Source organism: Sphaerodactylus townsendi, linkage group LG06, assembly GCF_021028975.2.
Source record: "Sphaerodactylus townsendi isolate TG3544 linkage group LG06, MPM_Stown_v2.3, whole genome shotgun sequence".
Classification (NCBI taxonomy): Eukaryota; Metazoa; Chordata; class Lepidosauria; order Squamata; family Sphaerodactylidae; genus Sphaerodactylus; species Sphaerodactylus townsendi.
The window spans coordinates 78,352,517-78,374,113 of NC_059430.1; the positions used below are offsets into that span (position 1 = coordinate 78,352,517).

The following is a 21,597-nucleotide window of genomic DNA, read 5'->3' on the forward strand; positions in this document are numbered from 1 at the left end:
AATATTGTATTATGGTTGGTTCAAACCCTGTGTTTTCTCTTAGAGCAGGCAGCATGATTTTCTCATATTGATGCAGATGAAAGTAGTTTTCTCAGCTGTTTCATATCATTGATCTGCTGTGGGGTGAATGACTTTCTGTAATAGCACTAAGTGCTATGAATCACATTTTAATTGACTTTTTTTGTAAGGAAGTAGAAGTAAAATGTCATGCCACCTTTGTTTTTTTTGGACAGTTATCTTGTCACAAATTTGATGGGTGCTGATCTGAATAATATTGTGAAGTGCCAGAAATTGACAGATGACCATATACAGTTTCTAATATACCAGTTACTTCGAGGACTTAAGGTAAACACTGATTTATATTATAAATGCCTCAACAAAGCAGGAAAATCTCTCTGATTAATTTTCATTGCACATTCAGTAATACTTTTGTAATAATTTGTTTAACATTCTAACAACATTGTAGAAAATTTATCCATATTGCATATTGGGATATAATTTCTACTGCAATCCAATTCCCATATGTCTTGGAGTAGGAAAAAATCACACAAATATAACCCCACAAATATAACTTTCCATGGAGATGTAAATATTCTCTAGGTTGTCAGGAAGAATATTTGGGTTGTCAGGAAGAGCAGTTTCTCTCCACGGTACTTAAAAATGGTTCCCCAAATCACAGTTTTCTTGATGAATTGCATTTCTACCCCAATATATTATTCATTTGTTTAAAATATTTCGTGCTGCCTTACTACTTGATCAGTCCCCAAGGAAACAAATATAAAAACATTAAAACTTTTGAACAATTAAAAACAATATTTAAGATTATGAAACTATTCTGTAAAAACACAAATGAACCGTACCAAAATCTAGGAGGAGAGCCAATAAAAGTATGCCAAACAAAACAAAAAAGTATTCACCTATTGGTGGAGTACACTAATAGAGGGTACATTATTTACCCTACATTATTTTTTGTTATACATGAATACCTCATCTTTCCCAAATCACTGAAGGACAATCCCAGCAGTCATTTGACAAAACAAAAAGTTAAATGACTAGTAGCGCATTGCAGACATTGCAGATCAGTTAATCAGTTCATTTAAGTGTCCATGTGAATCTATAAAATGCTGTCTGAAACAAAAAGGTTTTGCAGACAAGTTAACTGAAAGAGGGTTTAAAATAATCCACTCTGGAATACCAAGAGAATAAAGATCCCAATTTCTGATAGCGGATGGATGAATTACCCTTGAAGAAGATATGGAAGAAAGGAACTTGTAAATTCATTCCTTGCAGAGTTAAAGAGAATACATGGCTTCAAACCTCCTAGTAGAGTCCAAAGTCACAGAGGCCCAGCACTGAGGCCCAGTCACCTTTCGTCCTTTCCTCCAAGAAAGGAGAGGGCAGAATTCTGAAAAAGGAAATTAAGTACCATTTTGTACTTCCAACCCTGGTGTAGTGTCTATAATTGTGGAAAAGCAGTATGTCTGTAAATTTTGGCTGTACAATGAGCCAAATGTCACCTCACCTCCTGCCACTCCTTTAACACTTAGAATTCAGGAGAAGTGAGAACCCAGTGATTCTCTACTCACAATGTGGCAAAAGACTTTCAGAATGACTAACTTGTCCTAGAAACCCCGCTGTTGAACAAAATGTTTTAGAGGGATGAGACTGTCTGTGAAAAGATCTACTGCTTCAGTTCTAAGGGCCAGTTCTGTTTTTATACAAATGCCCCAGCTTGTTTGCCTCACAGAATGCAGTGTACTAGGGATGGAAATGAACACCATCTGAACCTATAGATCCCCTGAGATGGCAACATGGGTCACTCATTCCTTTCCCTTTAGTCTCTTCCAAGGATAGAGCTAGCTGAAATTTTCCTTTGAATTCCCATCTCTGAAAGTTTTTACAAGGTATGACTATTCGTTTTTACTTCTCATCTGAAAGACTATCTGCTTGCTGTACAGATGCAGGCTACAGTAAATCTTTGCTCTTTAGAAAAACCCCTGTCAACATGGGTGATGGCTAATAACTATCTTTCACTGCTCATGACTTCAATTACTGACCCTCTCTATGTCTTTTTTTCCTACAGTATATTCATTCAGCTGGGATCATTCACCGGGTAAGACATTGTGGTACTATTATAATGCAGCAGGCTTATTATCAGTCAAGCTTGTGGCAGTGATATAGCTACTATACTAATCCTTTGTCTGTTCTGATGCAGGACTTGAAGCCTAGTAACCTAGCTGTAAATGAAGACTGTGAATTAAGGGTAGGATTCATGCTATTTTAATTATTTAAGTGAAGTTCTGAACTATGCAAGTTTCAAAGAAAATGTGATAGACTTGTGGAGTTTTTTGTAGAATCCATTTTTGTCTGTTACCATTCTTGCTCGTTAGTGGGTTTTCAGATTAGCTTAGAGAAGCTTGTTAATGATGTACAATGTATCTATTCACATATATGATGTAGGGACATGATTTGCACCATAGCCACTTGGTAAACCTTATTTACTAACTAGCAAACTGTTAGATTATTCAGTCTTTAGACTGCAAGCCATTTTTTGTGCAAATCGTGGATTGATAATACTTTGGTTGCAGAACCCCTTTTTCTCATGTGTACAATATGCAGTGGCGTATCTGCCTAGGGATGGGGGGTACTCGCTGTCCCTGGGCACCACTAATCTGGTCACATGGGGGTGGAAAATCGACCCACCATGTGACCAGGAAGACGGCAAGGCATCAGGAAGTCCTGCTGCCTCGTCGGCTTTGGGTGCCCTCAGCCCCACCCATATTGCCATTGACATAGGCAGGGCCAAGGAAGCCTGAGGACACCACCGCCCCCCAAGCCTCAACCCCCCCTCCCAGCTCCCAGTCTGCAGCCAGCAGTCCCTTCTGCCCTCCCCACTGGAGAGAGCAGAAGCAACTGAAAGACTGTGTCCTTGGCTCCTTTGCTTTTATAAGCGTGGGGTGGGGCTTGGGGGTGGGCCATGGTGAAGCCCCACCCCCAAGGCCGGCCCCATGCTTATAAAAACGAAGGAGCCGCAGACAGAGCCTTTCAGTTGCTTCTGCTCTCTCCAGTGGGGAGGGCAGAAGGGACTGCTGGCTGGGAGCTGGGGCGGAGGCCTGGGGGCGGGGTCCCACTCCCTGAGCACTGCCCCTAGGTGTAGCTGGGGGACGCCGGGAGAACGGCTGTCTCTGGGCACCATTTTCCTACCATACACCTCAGAAAAAGGCGGCGGAGGAGTTGGATTTATATCCCCCCTTTCTCTCCTATAGGAGACTCAAAGGGACTTACAAACTCCTTACCCTTCCCCCCACTCACAACAAACACCCTGTAAGGTAGGTGGGGCTAAGAGAGCTCAGAAGAACTGTGACTAGCCCAAGGTCACCCAGCTGGTGTGTGTTGGAGTGTACAGGCTAATCTGAATTCTCCAGATAATATGACAATACGAACCATCCCTGTATTGTCAGAATCTTCATCAATGCCAGGATCCTCACACACATTGTTCTGCATTTTTTTCAAACAGATAACATCCTCAAAATGCTCCATCTGTGTATACATAATTTAAAATTGAATAGGAAGATCTCTGAATGGGCTGCTCTGAAAAAAATGGTTGTGTCTAAAGTAATCCTATAGAAACTTGTTTGCGTGAAACCTATTTTGAGGCCCTAGATGTCTAGTTGAAATAGCAGGCATAACGGATACTACAAAACTACTACAATTTCAGTGTAGTACTAAAGTGCTTGTACACAGAGACGTATCATTTAACTGTTCTGGTAATGTACACATTAATCAATTGGAGTTGACTTTGGGTCTTAATGGTTAATAGGACACATTGCTAGAATTTCTGATTTTCCATACTGTGTTCCATTTTGGAAGACTTGATCAACAGTAGCAGCAAACAAGATCAACTGCCTTCAGTAGTTGTGTGTGCCATTTATTTTTATATATTCTTCCTTCTCTCCTTCCCATTTGCTAACCAACCTTCTTTTATCTCCCCCCCCCCATGTTTTCAGTTTTCCATCCTTCCCCTGACATCCTTTCCCTGTGAAAAGTTTGGCAAATATGAGCAGTGTCAGCTGCTATGCTAGGCTATGTGGTTCCTGCCAGTTGCATGAGGGAAAGCTTCAAGGATTTGAAGGGGGCACCTCATTTTATCCTGTATCTCTTTCCCCCCTCCCCCCACACACAATTTTTTCTTTCTGTCCTTTTGGCATCCCCCATGTTCTCTTTTTCCCTGGGGTTACTAGATTTCCTCCTTGCAGAGAGGAGGGGTCTCCTGCCCCATTGCCCACAGCCACTCAGCTGGGCCACAGGAGGAAATTCCCACTCAAATGGGTGAGTATAATCAATGTCCCAGTGCAGTGATGCAGCTTCTAGTGCAATCTAGAAGTGACATCGTCGCACAGGTTGATGCTCTTGCATTCATCCAAAACACCATGATCAGACTATAGTTAGGGGTGATAGCTACAACATCAAACTACCTCTCATGTGATGTCACTTCCAGGTCATGCCAGAAGTGACATAATCAAGCTTGGGATGTCTATTCCTCCAATATGTAAGGCTCCACTTCCCATATCTCTAACCAATTGCTATGTTATTCCTGGCAACTATAGCTTTATACCTGCTTCTCTTTTGCTCATCCGTCCACCATCCTGCCTTTTGCCCACCCGTCCACCATCCTGCCTTTTACCCATCCTCTCTCTTTGGCTATATTGGTACTTATTTACTTCATTTATACCTCACCTTTTTCTACAGTGGGGACCAAAAGCAGTTTACATCATTTCTTTCTTTCTCATTTTATACTCACTACAACCCTGTGAAGTAGGTTGGGCTGAGAATGTGTGACGGCCCCAGTGAACTTTCACAGCACAGCAGGGGTTTGAACCTGGGTCTCCCAGATCCAAGTCTGATACTCTAACTCCTATACCATACTGGCTTTTGTGGGATGGCTTCTGTTGAACAGGTGCCTGGGTGATTCATGCAGGTTGCATAGTACTAAACTGCCCAATGGTTGCTATCAGATCTTGCCCTGACGAGTCGTTCCTTAAAGGCCAAAACAGCACGGGAAATGGGTCTGCCTCCTTCCTGTTCCTTTTACATACAGACACTAAGGCTTGGATACTGGCAGTATTGCTGTGGTTCCTAGCATCACCCACTTTTTATCAGTTTCACAGATAGATTTATCTTGTCTGTCCATTGCTGAGAAAGAAATATATTTATAAAAGCAATCAGGGGGGAAATGTAGTACTCCACATTTTGGTCTATTCCTAGATCCATTGGTCTGGTTTACATAAGATCTCTGATTGTGATTCATGGGGAATGACTGTAGAGCCAACAGCCCTTTGGCTTTTTTCTCTTGTTTCAGCCCAAATCTTGTTTGCATGCAATACAGATGATCCAGACCTTTCTCCCCTGCTAGTGTTGAACTCTGTCTGCCTCTGACCTCCATGTGGGTCTCAGAGGCAGCAGGAGGTCAGAGACAGGTGTATTTTGGGGGTGTTTTGCAAATTACCAGGTCTATTAAATTGGAACCTGAAAAATACAGATGATTTTTTTTTGCCCACCTCTGATTCTCATTATTTGAAATTACTATGTGGCTGTAGGGCAGTGCAGGGACTCTGTATTGCTGACATCCTTAGGGAATGCAGTAAGATCTGAGAGAGGAAATTTTTAAAGAAACTGACAGCCCCATCCAAACAGGGTGAGCCAAATCCACTTCTGGGAGTGGTGAGGGACTACCTTGCAGATTTGCCCTCCTCAGGACACTTGCCCCAGTAGAGGGGTGGATCCACCGGCAGGCAGCCACCATGGTCCTCCATAGCGGCGGTGTGCAGCACTGAACACTGTATTAGTGTCCCTCCATTGCTGCTGGCATAGTGGGGAAGATCCAGGAGAGGAGTCAATGCTAGTTGACTTCCATCCAGCCATTGCTCCCCTTACTCAGCTGGTTGGGGTTTTGGACCTAAGCCATCCTTTTGGTGGCATATCTACTGAGCCGAATGGGGGCTTTCCAGAAGTGGGGAGGCTTTTTTGTGTTCTTTGCCACCCCACAAGCACCAGAAAGCCCTCTTGGGAGTGGCAGGGCGCCCTGGCCACATTCAGGCACCCAGCCCTTTGAATGGGGCCACCCGAGCTCTGAGATAGTTAAGATCAGGGTATTCCTGACTCTAAACATTTTCTCCTTTGGCCAGAGTTTTATTTTGTTCACCGATTATGCATCTGTCTTGAAAATAAATTATTAAATAACAAAAGTTGAAAAGCTGATCTGACATGACATTTCTTGCTAGTATCCTTTGCTGTATCCTTTAGTCCATTTTGTAAAGAGTATCTTTCCGTGTCTATTGTAGTCTCTGAAACACTCACTCCATCATAATAAATACATTTTTATCTTGGTTATGAAGTTCTTGGTTTTGCTTAATGGTGGATTAAGCACACTTCATTCCATCTGTCAAGCCAATGGTGTTGATTGTGAAGTGGGCAACCTATTCTAATGAGCATTAACTCTTCCTCTTAGAAATGGTTATTGGGTATAGCGCTGATATTTTCTCAATGATTTGTGCCTCCCCTCCACCTTGTGAAGAAGAGCATCATGTCAGGCAGTCCATTAACCTGAGCTTATTTCTACTGAATTCTGTGACTTCTGTGCATTTACAGCGCACATTAATTAGTTTGCAAATTGTTCTGTATAAAATGACTTAAATGTTTCTGAAGCCCTTCAGTGAAGCTCACTTCCTGGGTGGTTCAAAATGATAATTCCGCTTGCATGTTGTTCAAATGCTCTTGAAAGCTGGACCCAAATGTTTGGATTGTACACATTTATTAGATAAGGTGATAAATATAGGCTTGAATGTAATAGGAAAACATGTAGTTTTATTTTCCATCCCAAATATATGGCACTATTTCATAGCACAGTGAATTTAAGTGGACATAAGACTTGACAAACTAATATGTAGGTAGGGGCCAGGATGATGGGGTGATTTTCTGTTCTGGTGCCTAAATGCTTGGGGTGGAATCTGTTGAAAGAAAAACATATTAGGTCATTCTTGAAATGATGTGAACTGATGTTGCAATTACTGTCGATATTTCAAAGCCAATAAATATCAAAGCAACAGGCCTTAAAAAGTTACTAAAAGTATAACTTGCTGTCTGCTTTCACTGATACGACTTAGATGAGCCCATACTTCTGTACATGGTCTTCTTCCAATATTCCTGGACAACATACATAGGCATATAAGACTTGAATGACCCAGGCTAGCCTGATCTCATTAGATGTCAAACGCTGTGGAGAAGCTCATGTCAGTATGTATGGATTTCCCTTCCCCATTTAACCCATTGTACATAAGCATTCTGGAAGATAGGTTACACTGAGAGAGAATGACTAACCAAAGTTACCTAGTAAACTTTATGGCAGCACTAGCTCTCTCTGTTGCTGATTTGAGGTCTTATCTAGAAAATGAAGAGAGCTTATTCATGGAATATACTGGAACCCACAGAAACTGTGTAGCCTAAAGTTTTAGATATGGTCACATGCAACATCACACATGATTTATCACTCAAACTAGTTCATTCTTTTCTGTCATTTTCTTTAAACCAGTGTATTAAGTAGGATATTACAGCAGTAGTTTCCCAGGAAATAGAAAGTGGGTAGGATAACCAACTTGATAACATCTCTTGAATTCAGTTTGGACTGGAAGGGCTTGGTCACCAGTCCCTGGCTTTAGATGAAAAAAGAATTGCATGAATCTGTATGATAAAATAATGGGATATTTTTGTATTGATTATTCTGTAGATTTTAGACTTTGGTTTAGCTCGGCAAACTGATGATGAAATGACAGGCTATGTGGCAACACGATGGTACAGAGCCCCAGAAATAATGTTGAACTGGATGCATTACAATCAGACAGGTAAGTTTGAACAAGAATTCTTTATTCTTTGTTTTGTGATGTAAAAATTGCACCTGAAGGGTTTGGATGGAAAGACCTTTGTCTTACGATGTCTCCAGTTTCCCTGGCTTTTTTGTTTTTGTTTTGACAGTTGACATTTGGTCAGTTGGATGCATCATGGCAGAACTGCTGAAAAGCAAGGCCCTTTTCCCAGGAAATGACTGTATCCTTAACCTACTACCAAATTATAGAAGTGTAAAAATGCACTCCAGACCTCTTTCTGTTCTTAAAACTGCAGTGCTTTTAAGACAGTGTTTGTCATTTAGCAAGCATTGGTTCAGTAAACAACACATTGCTAATAATTAAAGTAACTGTTTTTCACAGCTGGATGCCTTAACTATTACTATGTCCTTAAACCACAGTGAGTTGTCTGAAAATCTTTGTTTGATTTAAATAATGACCCAGTTAAAAAAAACAAGCAGCTAGAAGTAGACAGTGATTGCTGGGTTTCAGGGAACAGAGCTGCCAGGAGTATTGAGAATATTTTTAAGCCCTACAGCAAACACAATTAGGTCTTCATCTTCTGGAGCACTCAAAATGATGTGAAAATAAACCTGTTGATTTTTTTCCCAGTTTAGAACCTATTGAAAAATAGCATAGCTTTGAAACTGTGGCACAAATTCCAGAGGAAACATTGGAGTAATACATTTCAGGAGCCCAGTTGTTTTGAAATAACACACTAGAAGCTTACATTGTGTGCCAAGGCATCTCTCATCTTGTAAGCAACACTCCTGGTAAAGTATGCATAGTGGCCATGAATGAAAGATGGCTTTGCAAATGCCAGCGCCTAATGAAGAAACCTGCTATCAGGTGCACGTGCATGCTTGCATACAGACACACACACATATACACATACATCGAAAGGGTTTGGATCACAGGAGATATGGAACACGAAAGTCAAGATTCAGAAAACCACAGGTAGAGCGGGGAGATTGGTTTGTTTAGATGGGGTGAGTAAAACCACTGTGGTGCAGTAGTTAGACTAGGATCTGGAAAACCTGGATTTAGAGCCCTACTTAGCTATGAAGCTTACTGAGTTACCTTTGGCCAATTGGGCTCTTTCAGCCTTACTTGACAAAGCTCAGCTAGCTGGCAGGCAGAGGGAGCTCCTTATTTGGGCAGTGACTCCCCCTGATGTCACTGCCCAAATAAGGAGCTCCCTCTGCGGGTTTGATGAAGCCCAGCCAGCCAGGGTGCCTGGGGTTCCCCATTCACCCTCCTGAGGAGGGCAGCAACAAGCAGCTTCTGGGCAGCAGGGAGGTTGTCTCGGCCCCGCCCCCAACCTCCTTGTGATGGATAGAAAATGGTGACTCGCGTATAAGCCGAGGGGGCTTTTCTCAGCCTTTAAACAGGGCTGAAAAACTCGGCTTATACGCAAGTATATACGGTAATTGGCTACATTTTGCATTCTCATAATGATCAAGAATATAAGGTATCTACTCACAGTTGTCTGTGTTATCAATGCAATTGTTACCATACAGAAACTTTCAAGTTTGTTTCCCCAAATGTGATCAAAGAATAAGGCCTTAAAGTCTTGACAAGAGAGTCTTTGCAACACAAGGAAAGATCCTCTGCCTATAGAAGCACTTAAGTTCACATCCTCTTCTTTCGGTCAGAGCCTCTCATTCTTTTGTTTGTTTGTTTGTTTGTTTGTTTGTTTGTTTTGGGGGGTTGCACTAAAGATGTTAGTAGAGATGAAGCAGAAATTCTATCTAAGCAGGTTATATAAGTAAGAAACTTATTGACTGTTTCATCCCTTACCCTGGAGTTTTCTCAACTCCTTGCAGATATTGACCAGCTAAAACGAATTATGGAAGTAGTTGGGACGCCCAGTTCTGAACTTCTGAAGAAGATCTCATCAGAACATGTAGGTCTGGTGTATCAGCAGTGTAATCATTAATTCTTCCACAAGTATTGACACTAAATCTTTGTTAACTAATAGATACTTGCACAAAACACTGAGTTGGAGAAGAACCAAATGTTTTCTGTGACTGCATCGGTACGGCAAGGCTTCACCATTCTCTCATTCGTGCCGCAAATACAAGGGCACTCACCCTGGCAGTGGAACATCTACACTGGAGATTTGTGCATACTTTCTCCATCAGCTGCCAATCTCCCTTCATTAAGCTCCTTCTGTGCCACTGGAGGACCTTTTTTTAAAAAAATAGATATTGTCATTGCACTATGCCACAATAACATTATAATGCTCTATTACCATGATGTACTTGATCCTCTGTAAAGAAACAATTCCTCCAATCCCTCTGTGGCAATTTGGGGCAGTCAGCTATTGGAGCTGACACAAAGAAAATAGGCTAGAGGTGGGCAAGCCTGTCTAAAATGTCCATTTTCCCTTCCAGATGGTTTGTTAATGAGCTTAGGTTACTTTTGCTGGAAGGATAGTGCTGACCCGTACTAAAGAATATTTGCTCTTTCTCTACTATAAAAAGCTCCCTTAGCAATTTGGTGAGGGAGAGCAACTTGGGGGACTATTTGGAGCTGAAAAAACAATAGACATGGCAAGAGTGGTGTTGCTGAACCTTCACCCTCCTGATTATTTGTGGCAGGCTCTGGCAGCCTCCTAAATGTATTGATCAGGTTTTCCCATCTTTTCTATGATTGAGCTGTTTTGATGGTAGTGTGTAGGGTGTTTTATGCTTGTCAGCTCAGCCTTAGTAACTCCAGAAAGATGAAGGGAGCCTTTTTCCCTATGGCAAATCCCCCTTTTCAAGGCACCAGAGAACCAAATGAAGTTCAACAAACAAAAGTAAAATTTATTGAACAAACTGGATGGGATGTTTCAGTGGATGAAAATCAGGTAATAATTATCTATATACAAACATCAGTTTTGGCACAGGCATGGTTCTTTAATCAAGCTTAATAGTTTTCTTCAATTGCTTAGATGTTATGAGAGGTTTGTTACTTTAAGATGGTTCAGTTAGATGTTACTGGCTAATGGATTCACAATGACTTGGGGTTCTGACAGGCTGGTACCCTTTCATGCAGTACACATACAGCCTTGATGCTGTTAGCTACGCACTTCACATAAATCTCCCCCCTGAGGTAACTATAGCAGAACACTAAAAAGTCAGACTGGGAATCCACCTGTGTGTATAATTCCCATTCTAATTAGCCCTCCTACATTCAGAAGATAAATTTGCTTCCTTTTTATTTATGATCACCTGTGGAAAGTCTCACTACTATTCCACCTTCAGCCTTAACTACTAAATAAAATTCCCAGTTTTCTTGTCTGAGCATTTTCTGCTTTCAGCATGCACTGACACTCAGTATGTTTCAAGTCAGATCCATCCCTGACTGAAATTCACTCAGAGTTGATGTTTAACACACACAGTTAACAGACTGGATGTTAACTCACAGGAATCCAATTTCAAAAGTGTACAAACATTTTCCTCTCAGAGAGATACCTCCTCCATCTCTGAGTCAGGTGTTTGCTCCATCAATCATAGCGCAAGTCAGCTTACCCAATCATGGTGCTTTCTTATTCCTAGGAAGTCCCCACTCTGTTGTGATAGCGCCTAATTGACTTGCACTCTCAAACCTCAATTTTGCTTGCAATCCATCACAACTTGCATGTTCCCTCTTCTTGCCATATCACTGCTGTAAATTCTCACTTCTCCAGGATAGCTTTTCATTCTCAAACAGTGACCAGTTATAAATTGTGATGTGTAGCCTCACTTCCTCCCCCACCCCCCATACACACACGATTCTGTCTGCATGAATCTATAAGTTTTATTTTATGTTTTATAGCACTTGGAAACTTCAGCATTTGCGGTGGACATAAGCATATATATATATATATATAACTTTTTCCCAGCTGAGGACATGATATAATTATTGCTTCTAGTGTCTGTCACTCCTTGTTCTCTGATCAAAGGAACTATATGGACAGAACTTTTATGTGTAGTTACCTCTTCCTGTCACTCTATGTGCAAAAAATGGAAAATGCAATCTATATATATAAAAATGGAACCATGCGTTGTTGCTTCGAGAATAACCCCGCACCTGCTGGCCCAAACACTCTGAAAAATTCAGACACTTACTCATTCCCCCGACTGTGTTCTTATGTACCTCCCGCTGTCAGACAACACACCTGAGCCAGGTAAAACATATTTTCCTGGCGCACCAGGCCATGAAGCTGCCTGTGTGTAACTGTCACCCTTAGACTGTTCGTGCCCTTAGAATGTTAGCTCAGATGGCCAGATATGAGCAGTGAAAACAGTACATAGGCAATAACTCTAGTGGACGTGAAACACATACACACGTTGTCATGTGAGACGTCAGGTGGGATTCCCCCCCCCCTCACACGCAGGTACCTTTCACTCTGTGCCTCACCCACTACTACCACACAACACACCTACTCTCATACACATTCAGCGGAGGGAGAGGGAAGGGAAGTTAGGGAGGGGAGAGAGTGAGGGGTGGCATGCAAGGGAGGGGAGGGAGGGGGTCTGTATGACTGTAAATTGGTGGCAGTGCTTGTACTTGATATTATAAAACAATTGTTAGGAGAAAAGTTTAAGTATTTTAATACTTGGGGAACTATCCAAACTAATAAATATTGGCATTTGAATTACAGCTTGTTGTCATTTTCTTACATATAAAAACATGCTTTACTCTCCACAGATAAAGAACTGTCATCCTTTATGGTGATACAACTGTAAAATAATGAAATCTTGCAGGATACTGTCCTTTTTAAAAAATGGGAGGGAAAAACCACATGGACTTGAGATGTTCCCGTGTTTTCTGCAGCACATTATTTTTTGGATGATTTTGTCTGCCACTTTTCTAGAAAGAAAAACTGCCCAAAAGTATTTTGCCAGAGAAGAGCAAATATTAAAAGTTAAGCAGTGATCCAATACAACCATAAATAGCATGAAACAAAACCATTCCTATCCAGCAGCTCATAAAAACCAAGTGTTAAAAAAAATAAAACAGCAGAGGCGGAGTGAGGGGAAACTGCACCTGGGGTGCGTGCGTGCCCTGTGACCCTACCACTGTGCCGCCCGTCCCAGAACGCCCCCACCATGCCCCATCCATGGTCTGGCCATGCCTCTGCTGCTGCTCTGCGAGGGGCATCATGCCCCTCCCATTGGCGCTACGCCAATGTAAAGCAGAACTTCATTTCATCTTATGATCTCCAAGATCATAGCTGTTGTAGCAGCTGTGTATATTCTTTCTTCATTGCAGTTTATTGACCTGGTTTGTGAAAATATACAAAGTTATCAAATGCAAATTAAGAGGTATTAAACAAAGCTAAAAGCAAATTGAACAAATTAAAATGTATAAGAAGTAAAACCAATATAAAATAACAATTATATTAGCAATATGTATTACAACGAAGCTAAATGCATACATATACTTTTTTTCTGTTGCAGGCCAGAAAGTACATAGAATCTCTGCCATATATGCCTTCACAGGATTTAAAAGCAGTATTTCGTGGTGCTAATCCATTAGGTAAGAGTCGGTGTGACTTGGCTGTAGAAAAATTAGCAGCCCCGAGTCAATCTTGTCCCAAGAAGCGAATGCACTGGGATCCACATGGTAACCTCCCTAGTCTCTTTCCTCATGCTCTTTTTCAGCTGGTAATAGTTGGGGGGGGGGGCTGGCCGAGGGAGAAAGCCCAAACCCAAGTAAAAGGGCAGAAACGAGCAGTAGGAACTGCCCCTCAAGTTGCCTCTAGGTGTACAGGGTGGAGAGAACATAAGAACTTGGCCTTACCTAGAAATGAAACATCTCATCCAAGCCACTGCTGTCCTTCCTCTGGCAGCTGGAATCAAATGGGTCAGCATCTTGTAATACCTATGCTGATCCTAATATCATGCTGGGCCTGTTGTGGTGGCATTGCTTTGGATGGAGCAGCTGTTGCTGCCATTACCTCCAGCAAGCAAGACAGGATGATGGGGAAGCAGCTGCAAGGGGCATCCTGGGAATTTTCCCAAGCCAAGGAAAGAAGTAAAAAGCACAGATCCTATGAGCCTATGTGCATAAATTGTGAGATGTATAGATAACTTGCCGTTATCAGCATGCACAGGCAAGGATCTTTCCAGTTCATTGTGGCTCATGCATTTTAAAGGGAAGCATCATGACTTGTATAACCAGCGCCTTTTAAAACTGAATTACTGTGCTTTGAAATATCAAAATATACTGTTTAAAGTGGTACCGGTATTATAGCTCATATTTCTGTCTTTGCACTTTGAATAGGAAAATAATTGTTACCTTAAGATTAGGTGTGTAAATTTATTTACTAAATATTTATTGTTAGTTTAAGTACTTAATATGCCAGAATGTTCCAGATCTTCTTGTTCCAAGTGACCTTGCTACACATATGGCTTTATGTAATGCTTCTCATTGGCTAAGAAGGCAAAATGCATTATTTTATATTCAGTTCTGATTTTAAAATCCTAGCCGTGGATCTCCTTGAGAAGATGCTTATACTGGACAGTGATAAAAGAATAACAGCCTCGGAAGCACTAGCACATCCATATTTCGTACAATATCATGATCCTGATGATGAACCAGAAGCAGAGCTTTATGATGAGTCAATAGAGAATAAGGAACGGGTTATAGATGAATGGAAAGGTAAGGAAGTTTTTTTGTTCTGCCATCTAAAAGCAAAAAAGAAAATGAAAGTGTTTAAAACCACTTTTTGTTAATACATCCTTATTTGAAGTCCTCTATATGCTAAAATTATCAACTTGGGCAGATCCAAGACTGATATTGTGAGTATACAAGTGTAGAAGAAACTGGCGATAATGTAAAGAGTTAAAGAAGATAATAACTAGATTTTGGTGGAACAAAGCTAGCTGTCATTTACTAGCTTGTAGGGTATTGTTCCATAATCTCTGAGAGATAGTGGCCTCAGATTGTATGAAAGTTTGAGAAGATCTGTCCAAAAACTTTTATATTACTGCTAATTCTTTGAATATAGGTAGATCTTGAAATGCCTCTTCTTCCCAAGTTGCTGTATTTTTATTAATTTTCCATTTATTCACAAGTCTATATATAGCACATTGGCTTTTAGACAGTATAGGAAAGCTTACATCAAGATTTTGAGTTTGAGATGTTGGGTTTTAAATCAATGTGATGTTGTTTTGTGTTTATGATATTACAGTGTTTGGCCTTGGTTCTTAATGAAAATCTATGTTGTTGACTGACAGTTAGGAAATAGAAATAATTACTATTATTACCACCTTCCTGCTGTTCATTCTTCTTGCCTGTTATACATATAGTTCTGCCAAATTGCAACTAAACTTGCCGCTCTTTAAATAGGACTTGTCTGTCACACCTGTCGATTGCTATGCCTTCACGCAGGAAGACTTTCACAGTCTCTTTCTCTAGCTGCATCTGCATGGTAAAGATTCGTTGTACTGTATTCTTTGCCATTGCCATTGTAGAGGTGTTCACATTGGCAACAGAACTTCCACGTGGAAGTTTTCTGCATATTTCCCTCTGTCAACCTCCATTTCCTGTGAATTGTTTCCCCTCTGTGTCAGTGGAGGGCATTTTAAGAGCTTAAAAATAAACATATTTGTGTTTGTTATACTGCTACAGCAATTATTAAGTGGTTTAAAAGTCTGCAAAAAGTGCTGTGGGAGGTGGTGATATGCGGGGGCAGGGGGGATGTCCCTGAAAGCCTGATAAAAGGAGAATGGCACTGATGTGGGTAGGTTATTGTAAAATGCACACCTTTCTATCCAGGTAATATGATTATATGCTTGAATTTTGATCTTCTCAAGAAGATTGTAGTAAACAGGTTTGAAAAAGTCTGTGCCAAGAATAAAGAAAATACTGAAAAACAATTAGAGAATGACACTTCTTTGGAAGCATCCACACATTTGGATGCTAAAGCAGAGAAAAACCTCCATAGAGAAGCAGGCTTTCTTTTTCAGTGATATGCATAGTCTAGCTTTCTTAAAACTGTTGCATGGGCAAGCATTGTCGATCTGCCTGGGAGAGCACCAATAAAGTGACTGCGCAGCCACGTACACATGCATTTTCCAGGAACATTACACATGAATGCCTAAATCCTTAACTATGTCAACACACTGTTGTATTTGTTATGCCAGCTGCTAATGGGTAACACTAAGATTCAATATTTACTAATAGCACGTCAGATTTCTGAAGATTTAATTTATATTCCGAAATGCTAGAGTACATTTTAATAACTGATTCAGATGTATTACAAGAGAACTGTAATTTTCAGCATAATGACCTGTTTTATACTGACATGATTTAACTGGATTTATCACCAAGGTTTTTTTTTTAGTTTTTGCAGCATCTTCACAAAGTTATCTTATAGTCATCCACAGATTTCATTTTCCTCTTACTTGTTGCATTTTTTTCCAAATATGGTTTAAGAACCATTTTTTTAATATAATCCAAGTGTCTTTGCACACTCCAGGAATGCATTTTGTGTGCATTTTGAAAGTCCTCCCCATTGTAACACCATTTTTATTTCCTCAGTTCTCTGTAGCTGTCATTTGTCCCCATGCCACCACAGGGCTTTTTAAAAAATCAAGAGTTGATTGATCACTGTAATGCCAAATCTTAGCGTATATGAATTCCCATCTGACATTTTTTTAAAAACCGAGAAAGAATTATTCACTTGGATTAACAACTGGTGAGGTGTGAAGAAGATGTAACAAATGCACTTAAAAGGATGTCATATAAAAATCATGCCAACATATATAGAACGTTGCTTATGCGCATCATTCTAGCTGAATTAAAGCATGTTATCTTCATTGTTAATTAATTATATTTTACATATTTATGCAGTCTTGCTTTACAATGGTCCAGACTTTGTATACTCCTTAGGCCAGTCACAGTTCTTTCAAAACTCTCTCAGGCCACACAGAGGCAGGCAATGCCAAACCATCTTGGAGCACTTCTTGCTTTGAAAACCTAAGGGGTTGCCATAAGTCATCTGTGACTTGACAGCAAAATCACACATACACACAATCTTAAATGCATAATGCAGCAAAACAATCAAAGGATCTGACTCTTTAAAAATTCAAGCATATTTTCCTACCTTGTATAATACTTTGCTCTTTTTTAGTTTGTTTCCCTTTTTAAAGCTTCATACATACATAAATTATGGATATGCCACATCTGCATACCTTATACCTGTGTTACTTTCTCTTCCTGTTTAAAAAAGAACTTACATATGAAGAAGTGATCAGCTTCAAACCTCCTGATTTAAAGATGGATAACCTTGAAATTGAACAATGAATCCAGACAGCTGATGCTTGGGCCCTGCTGTACCATGAAGACTACTAAGCACATAGCATTGAGGTTTAATCTTCTATACAGAGTATTGACTTTACTATCCAAAGACCCTGGAAGAACTATAGAAATGGTAATAAATAATGCTGAAGAAATTATCTGGGAGTGCATTTTGCCATGTACTGCAAATTTAACATTAAGACATTCTGACATATGATGCACTGAGGTTGTTCTTTTAACTGTCTTTTCTGCATGTCTCATTATCAGTTGTGATGCCAAAAATGAAGATGGCTTTTTTAATTATTATTTTGAAGTTGTACAGTTAAAGCATGAATGAATGTGGAACAAAAAATAGAAGTCCATATAAGCAACTTATTGTTTTTCAAGAGTTACCCTGATTCTATGTTGTGTTTTTCTTTCTTTCTATTTTTTTTAATTTATAGCTAGTGCCTTTAAGAAAAAGGGCCACTGTAGCAAATTAGACATTACATTTCACTGTAGTCATGCCTGTAATGGTTTCATGAACATGTTGGACGTTTCTTGAGTGATTGAGTATCAATTGGAAGCTGGCCAATAAATCATTGTTTTCTGATGTCGTTAATCTTTTTCTCTAGCTAAAGCAAACTACATATTAGTGATGTTCCCCTAAAGCAGTCTACAGCTGTCAAATCCCTGAATCCCAAAACCAGAATCCCAAAAGAAACTAGTGCAGCTGAGCCAGCCTACCACAATCTTACAGACTCATCTCATTACTGAATGTGGACTATAAACTTTCAACCTAAATAATTATAAGAGAAACTAAAGAAATGTATTAAAAAACAGGCTGCCCAATCCACAGGCCACTGTGGCTGGGGACGGCTCCGTTTGCATACTGTCTCCAGAGGACTGTCAGGCAGCATGGGGATGCAGCAAAAAAGAAAACCCAACCATCTGAAAGCTCTCCATAGGACTGAATGGAGTTTTCCCACCTTTTTGCATGGCATAACTCAAGGTTTGGGCTGCAGTGTTTCAAGCTCTGAAGGCCAGGTGGAAGCCAACTACAGCTATAGGGTCCACCCTCCAAAGCAACCATGTTCTTCAGGGGAACTGATCCCTGTCATCTGGACAACAGCAGTAATTCTGAGTGATCTCCAGCCCTCACCTAGAGGGTGGCAACCCTAGTACCCATGGAGGAAATGGCTCCTTTGAAGGGTGAGTCTGTGGCATTACACCTTTCTGATCACCTTTTCCTCCTTAAGCCCCACCACCCAGGTTCCCTCAAATCACCTGATATTTCTAAACTGGAGTTGGCAGTCTTCCCACCCAACAGCCAACTTACTTTTTTCTGCCCCTCTATCTTAAGCCTTTCCTCTGCCTAGACAGCCTCTACCTAGGAAAATGCTTGCTCAGTTTTGGGGGCCAGTCTCTAGGCCAGGCATGGTAGAAAACCTTCAGGGATTCGTGGAGGAGCACATCTCTTTTCCCTCTATCCTCTCCCCTCTATTTCCTCTTTCTCTCCCTCCAGCAACCCTTTTATCCCTCCCGCTTCTCCTCTCCTCAGCCATTCACTAACATAACTTTTATCTACCTCCCATCTTCAACTATGCTATTTATTTACTTCATGTATACCCCATGTGGATGGTCCAAAATCTCCCAGTGAGCTTCCACAGCAAGATGGGAATTTGAACCCTGGACTAGCAGACCCAGCTCTGAAATTTTAGCCACTATACCCCATTGACTTTCATAGGGTGGCTGCTGTTGAATAGTAGCAAGTAGCCAGGCCTAGTAGAGTCAGATGAGATCAAGTCACCCTGAGCTTGCTGCCAGACCTAGGGTTGCCACTCTGCAAGTGGGACCTGGAGATCGCCTGGTAATTGCAACTGAACTCCAAACAGTAGAGATCTGTCCTTCTGGTGAAAATGGCTACTTTGGAATGTAGATTCTACGACATTGTATCCAGCTGAGGTCTGTTCCCTTCCCAAACCTTGCCCTCTTCAAACTTCACCACAAAATCTCTAGGAATTTCCTGATATGCTGCAGGCAACCCTAGACCTGGCCCCATTGGGTCCTTCCTCAAAGGCCAAAATAGATCTGGAAAGGGTCCCGCTCCTCCCCACCTTTTAGAAAAAACTTGGAATCTTGCAATACTGTGATCACCTAGCAACAGCTACAGAGGGAATCTGTTTCTCAAAGCTAAAGGTGCTCCTTTAATCATTTTCAGGTTTTTAAAAACCCAAATATAAAACCCAATTTTTTTTGTTTCACATTTTGCAAACTTGTGGTCTTTTTCAGGGTTGAAGAAAGGTCTGTCTTGCTTGTTCACAACTCCAGTCATTGGAATAAAGTATCCAAAGATTTGGTCAACTTAAAAATAAAAGATGATTACAGAAAAGAACCTACTTGGAAAGAGCATCCAGCCTCATTTTGTTTGCCCCCAGCAGTCACAGTTTGCTTCAGGTTTTCATATATGAATATACAGAGAAATCTAGTCTAGTGCATTAGTCAGCGTGTCAGACTAGATTCTGGGAGACCCAGGTATGTATCTCCACTGTTGCCATGGTAAATGACTGAATGGCATTGGGACAGTCACACACTATTAGCCTCACAGGGTTGTTGTGAAGATAACATTGAGGACAGGAAAATGATGTAAGCTGCTTTGAGCCTACTTGAGGGGAAAAGCTGGGATATAAGTTAATTGTATAGCAGTAGCTGTCTATCTATCCAGTCTTGTTCCTGGGACTTGTCTGACAAAGGATCCCTTAAGAAAATACTAGTTTGCTAGTCTGGATGCATATCCCTAAGGTTTTACTTCCTGGAGAACAGAGGTGTGATAATAACACACCTTACATTTCTATATGCTTTAAAGAGAGTTTCTTCTTCATTTCAATTCTCATTTAACAACTTTCAATTCCTTCTGGCTTGCAAGGAAAGTCAACATGAATGAAGTACAAAAGTGTGTGTGTGTGTATGCGGGGGGGGGGGGGGGACACACATGTTATTCACGTACAACTTGGCTGTTTGGGAGGGTTCATGGGGTATGTTAGCCATCAGTATCATTTACCAGAGATTAGAATTAAGCTAATGTGATTTTAGAGCAAAGGGAATGATTGATGAGAATAATTTTCTTATCCTCAGGCTTATAATTTATGGTCCCGTCAACATTCAATGATAAACTACAGCCATTTTAAAGTAAAATATCATAAGGTTAATTGGGGTTAGAAAAAGAGAAGGAAAAACTACATGGATTTTGACATCTGGGTACCTTAGCTCTAAATGCATTACTGCTGATCCAGAGGAAGTTAGTCCCTCTTAAATTTCATTGAAAGTGATGGGATTTGAGGTCATTGTGACTGAATGTTGTGCAACTAACATTATTTGGACTGAGTCTCTACAATTTCAGCATATGTTGCCAAGTGAACATGTTTAGCATTGTAGATACAATTTTGACAAGCTTCCTTACATGTCACTGATAAATGCCAAATACAGTTGTAATTAATGACACAGTGCTGTGGAGTAGATCCCTGAACAAAATTGGGAGTATGACTCTGTTTAGGACACAGATCTTGGTTGGAGGACGGGGGCTGCATGTATGTTTTAAAAATACTTTCATAAATTAATGATGAATCAGCCATATTTCTGATTAGCTTTGACATTAGATACTGTCCATTTTTAGATCTTTATGAGCTTTAGGGGGCTTGAGCTGGCTAAATTCTGGTTTCTTCCCCACATTTTAAGTACAATTGTATTCCCTATATTTATTCTGTCTGGATTATATAATCCTCAACAGGAGAAGTTCTGACTCTGGTTTGATAGCCAGGCTGTCTGTAGGTCATGCACTGTAGACGCTGCCAATTTTAATATATTCTCCCCCATTTTTTCTTTGCATTTATCCTTCCTACTTTCATTACACCTTTCTATTTTGTGGTTCAGTTTCTTTTTATGTCTATTATGTAGTTTTCTCACTTCTATATAGTTTTAATCTTAACATTTCTCCATCCCCTACCCATCGTTATCTACTTGAAGGACAGTGAATGAGGGAGTAGCAAGAAAGTGCTTGAGGAAGACATAGTTGATAGTCCTCAGAACTTGAGGAAGACATGGCTGATAGTGTATCTGATGATAGTGTATCTGAAGAATTACATGACTCCTTATGTATTTATCGTCACCTCCCACAAGACTTAAAAATTTGAAGGATTATAGCCTTCTGGCAAAACAAATTCATTTAATTGTCAATTCTATGCTAAATTAGAACTGATTATTCAATATGTTTACAATCAATCAGTTAGGGCAAGAGAGAATGTAGCAGAGATTAATTGTCAAAATAATCAAGGGCAAGTGGCTGAAAGAGGGCAATTAGAAATGGGGAAGAATTGACAACAAGACAATCAAGCCTTAAAATATGAAGCACAATGAAAATTCTGGAAATATACCCTTATCAGAA

General features: G+C 40.5%; 1 protein-coding gene across 5 annotated transcripts in view; it reads left to right on the forward strand.

The window, feature by feature from the left end:
• MAPK11 (mitogen-activated protein kinase 11) overlaps positions 1-21,597 on the forward strand; it is a 105,114-nt gene that overhangs the window by 31,754 nt on the left and 51,763 nt on the right. For 3 of the 5 annotated variants that reach the window (XM_048499243.1, XM_048499244.1, XM_048499242.1), the window contains exons 4-6: positions 234-345; positions 2,084-2,113; positions 2,216-2,263. In XM_048499243.1, coding sequence (XP_048355200.1) covers positions 234-345; positions 2,084-2,113; positions 2,216-2,263 — 190 coding nt within the window. Of the gene's footprint in view, positions 1-233; positions 346-2,083; positions 2,114-2,215; positions 2,264-7,783; positions 7,899-8,028; positions 8,101-9,724; positions 9,805-13,330; positions 13,410-14,360; positions 14,535-17,109; positions 17,770-21,597 lie in introns of those variants that run through there. The other 2 variants (XM_048499241.1, XM_048499245.1) reach the window with 1 other exon arrangement.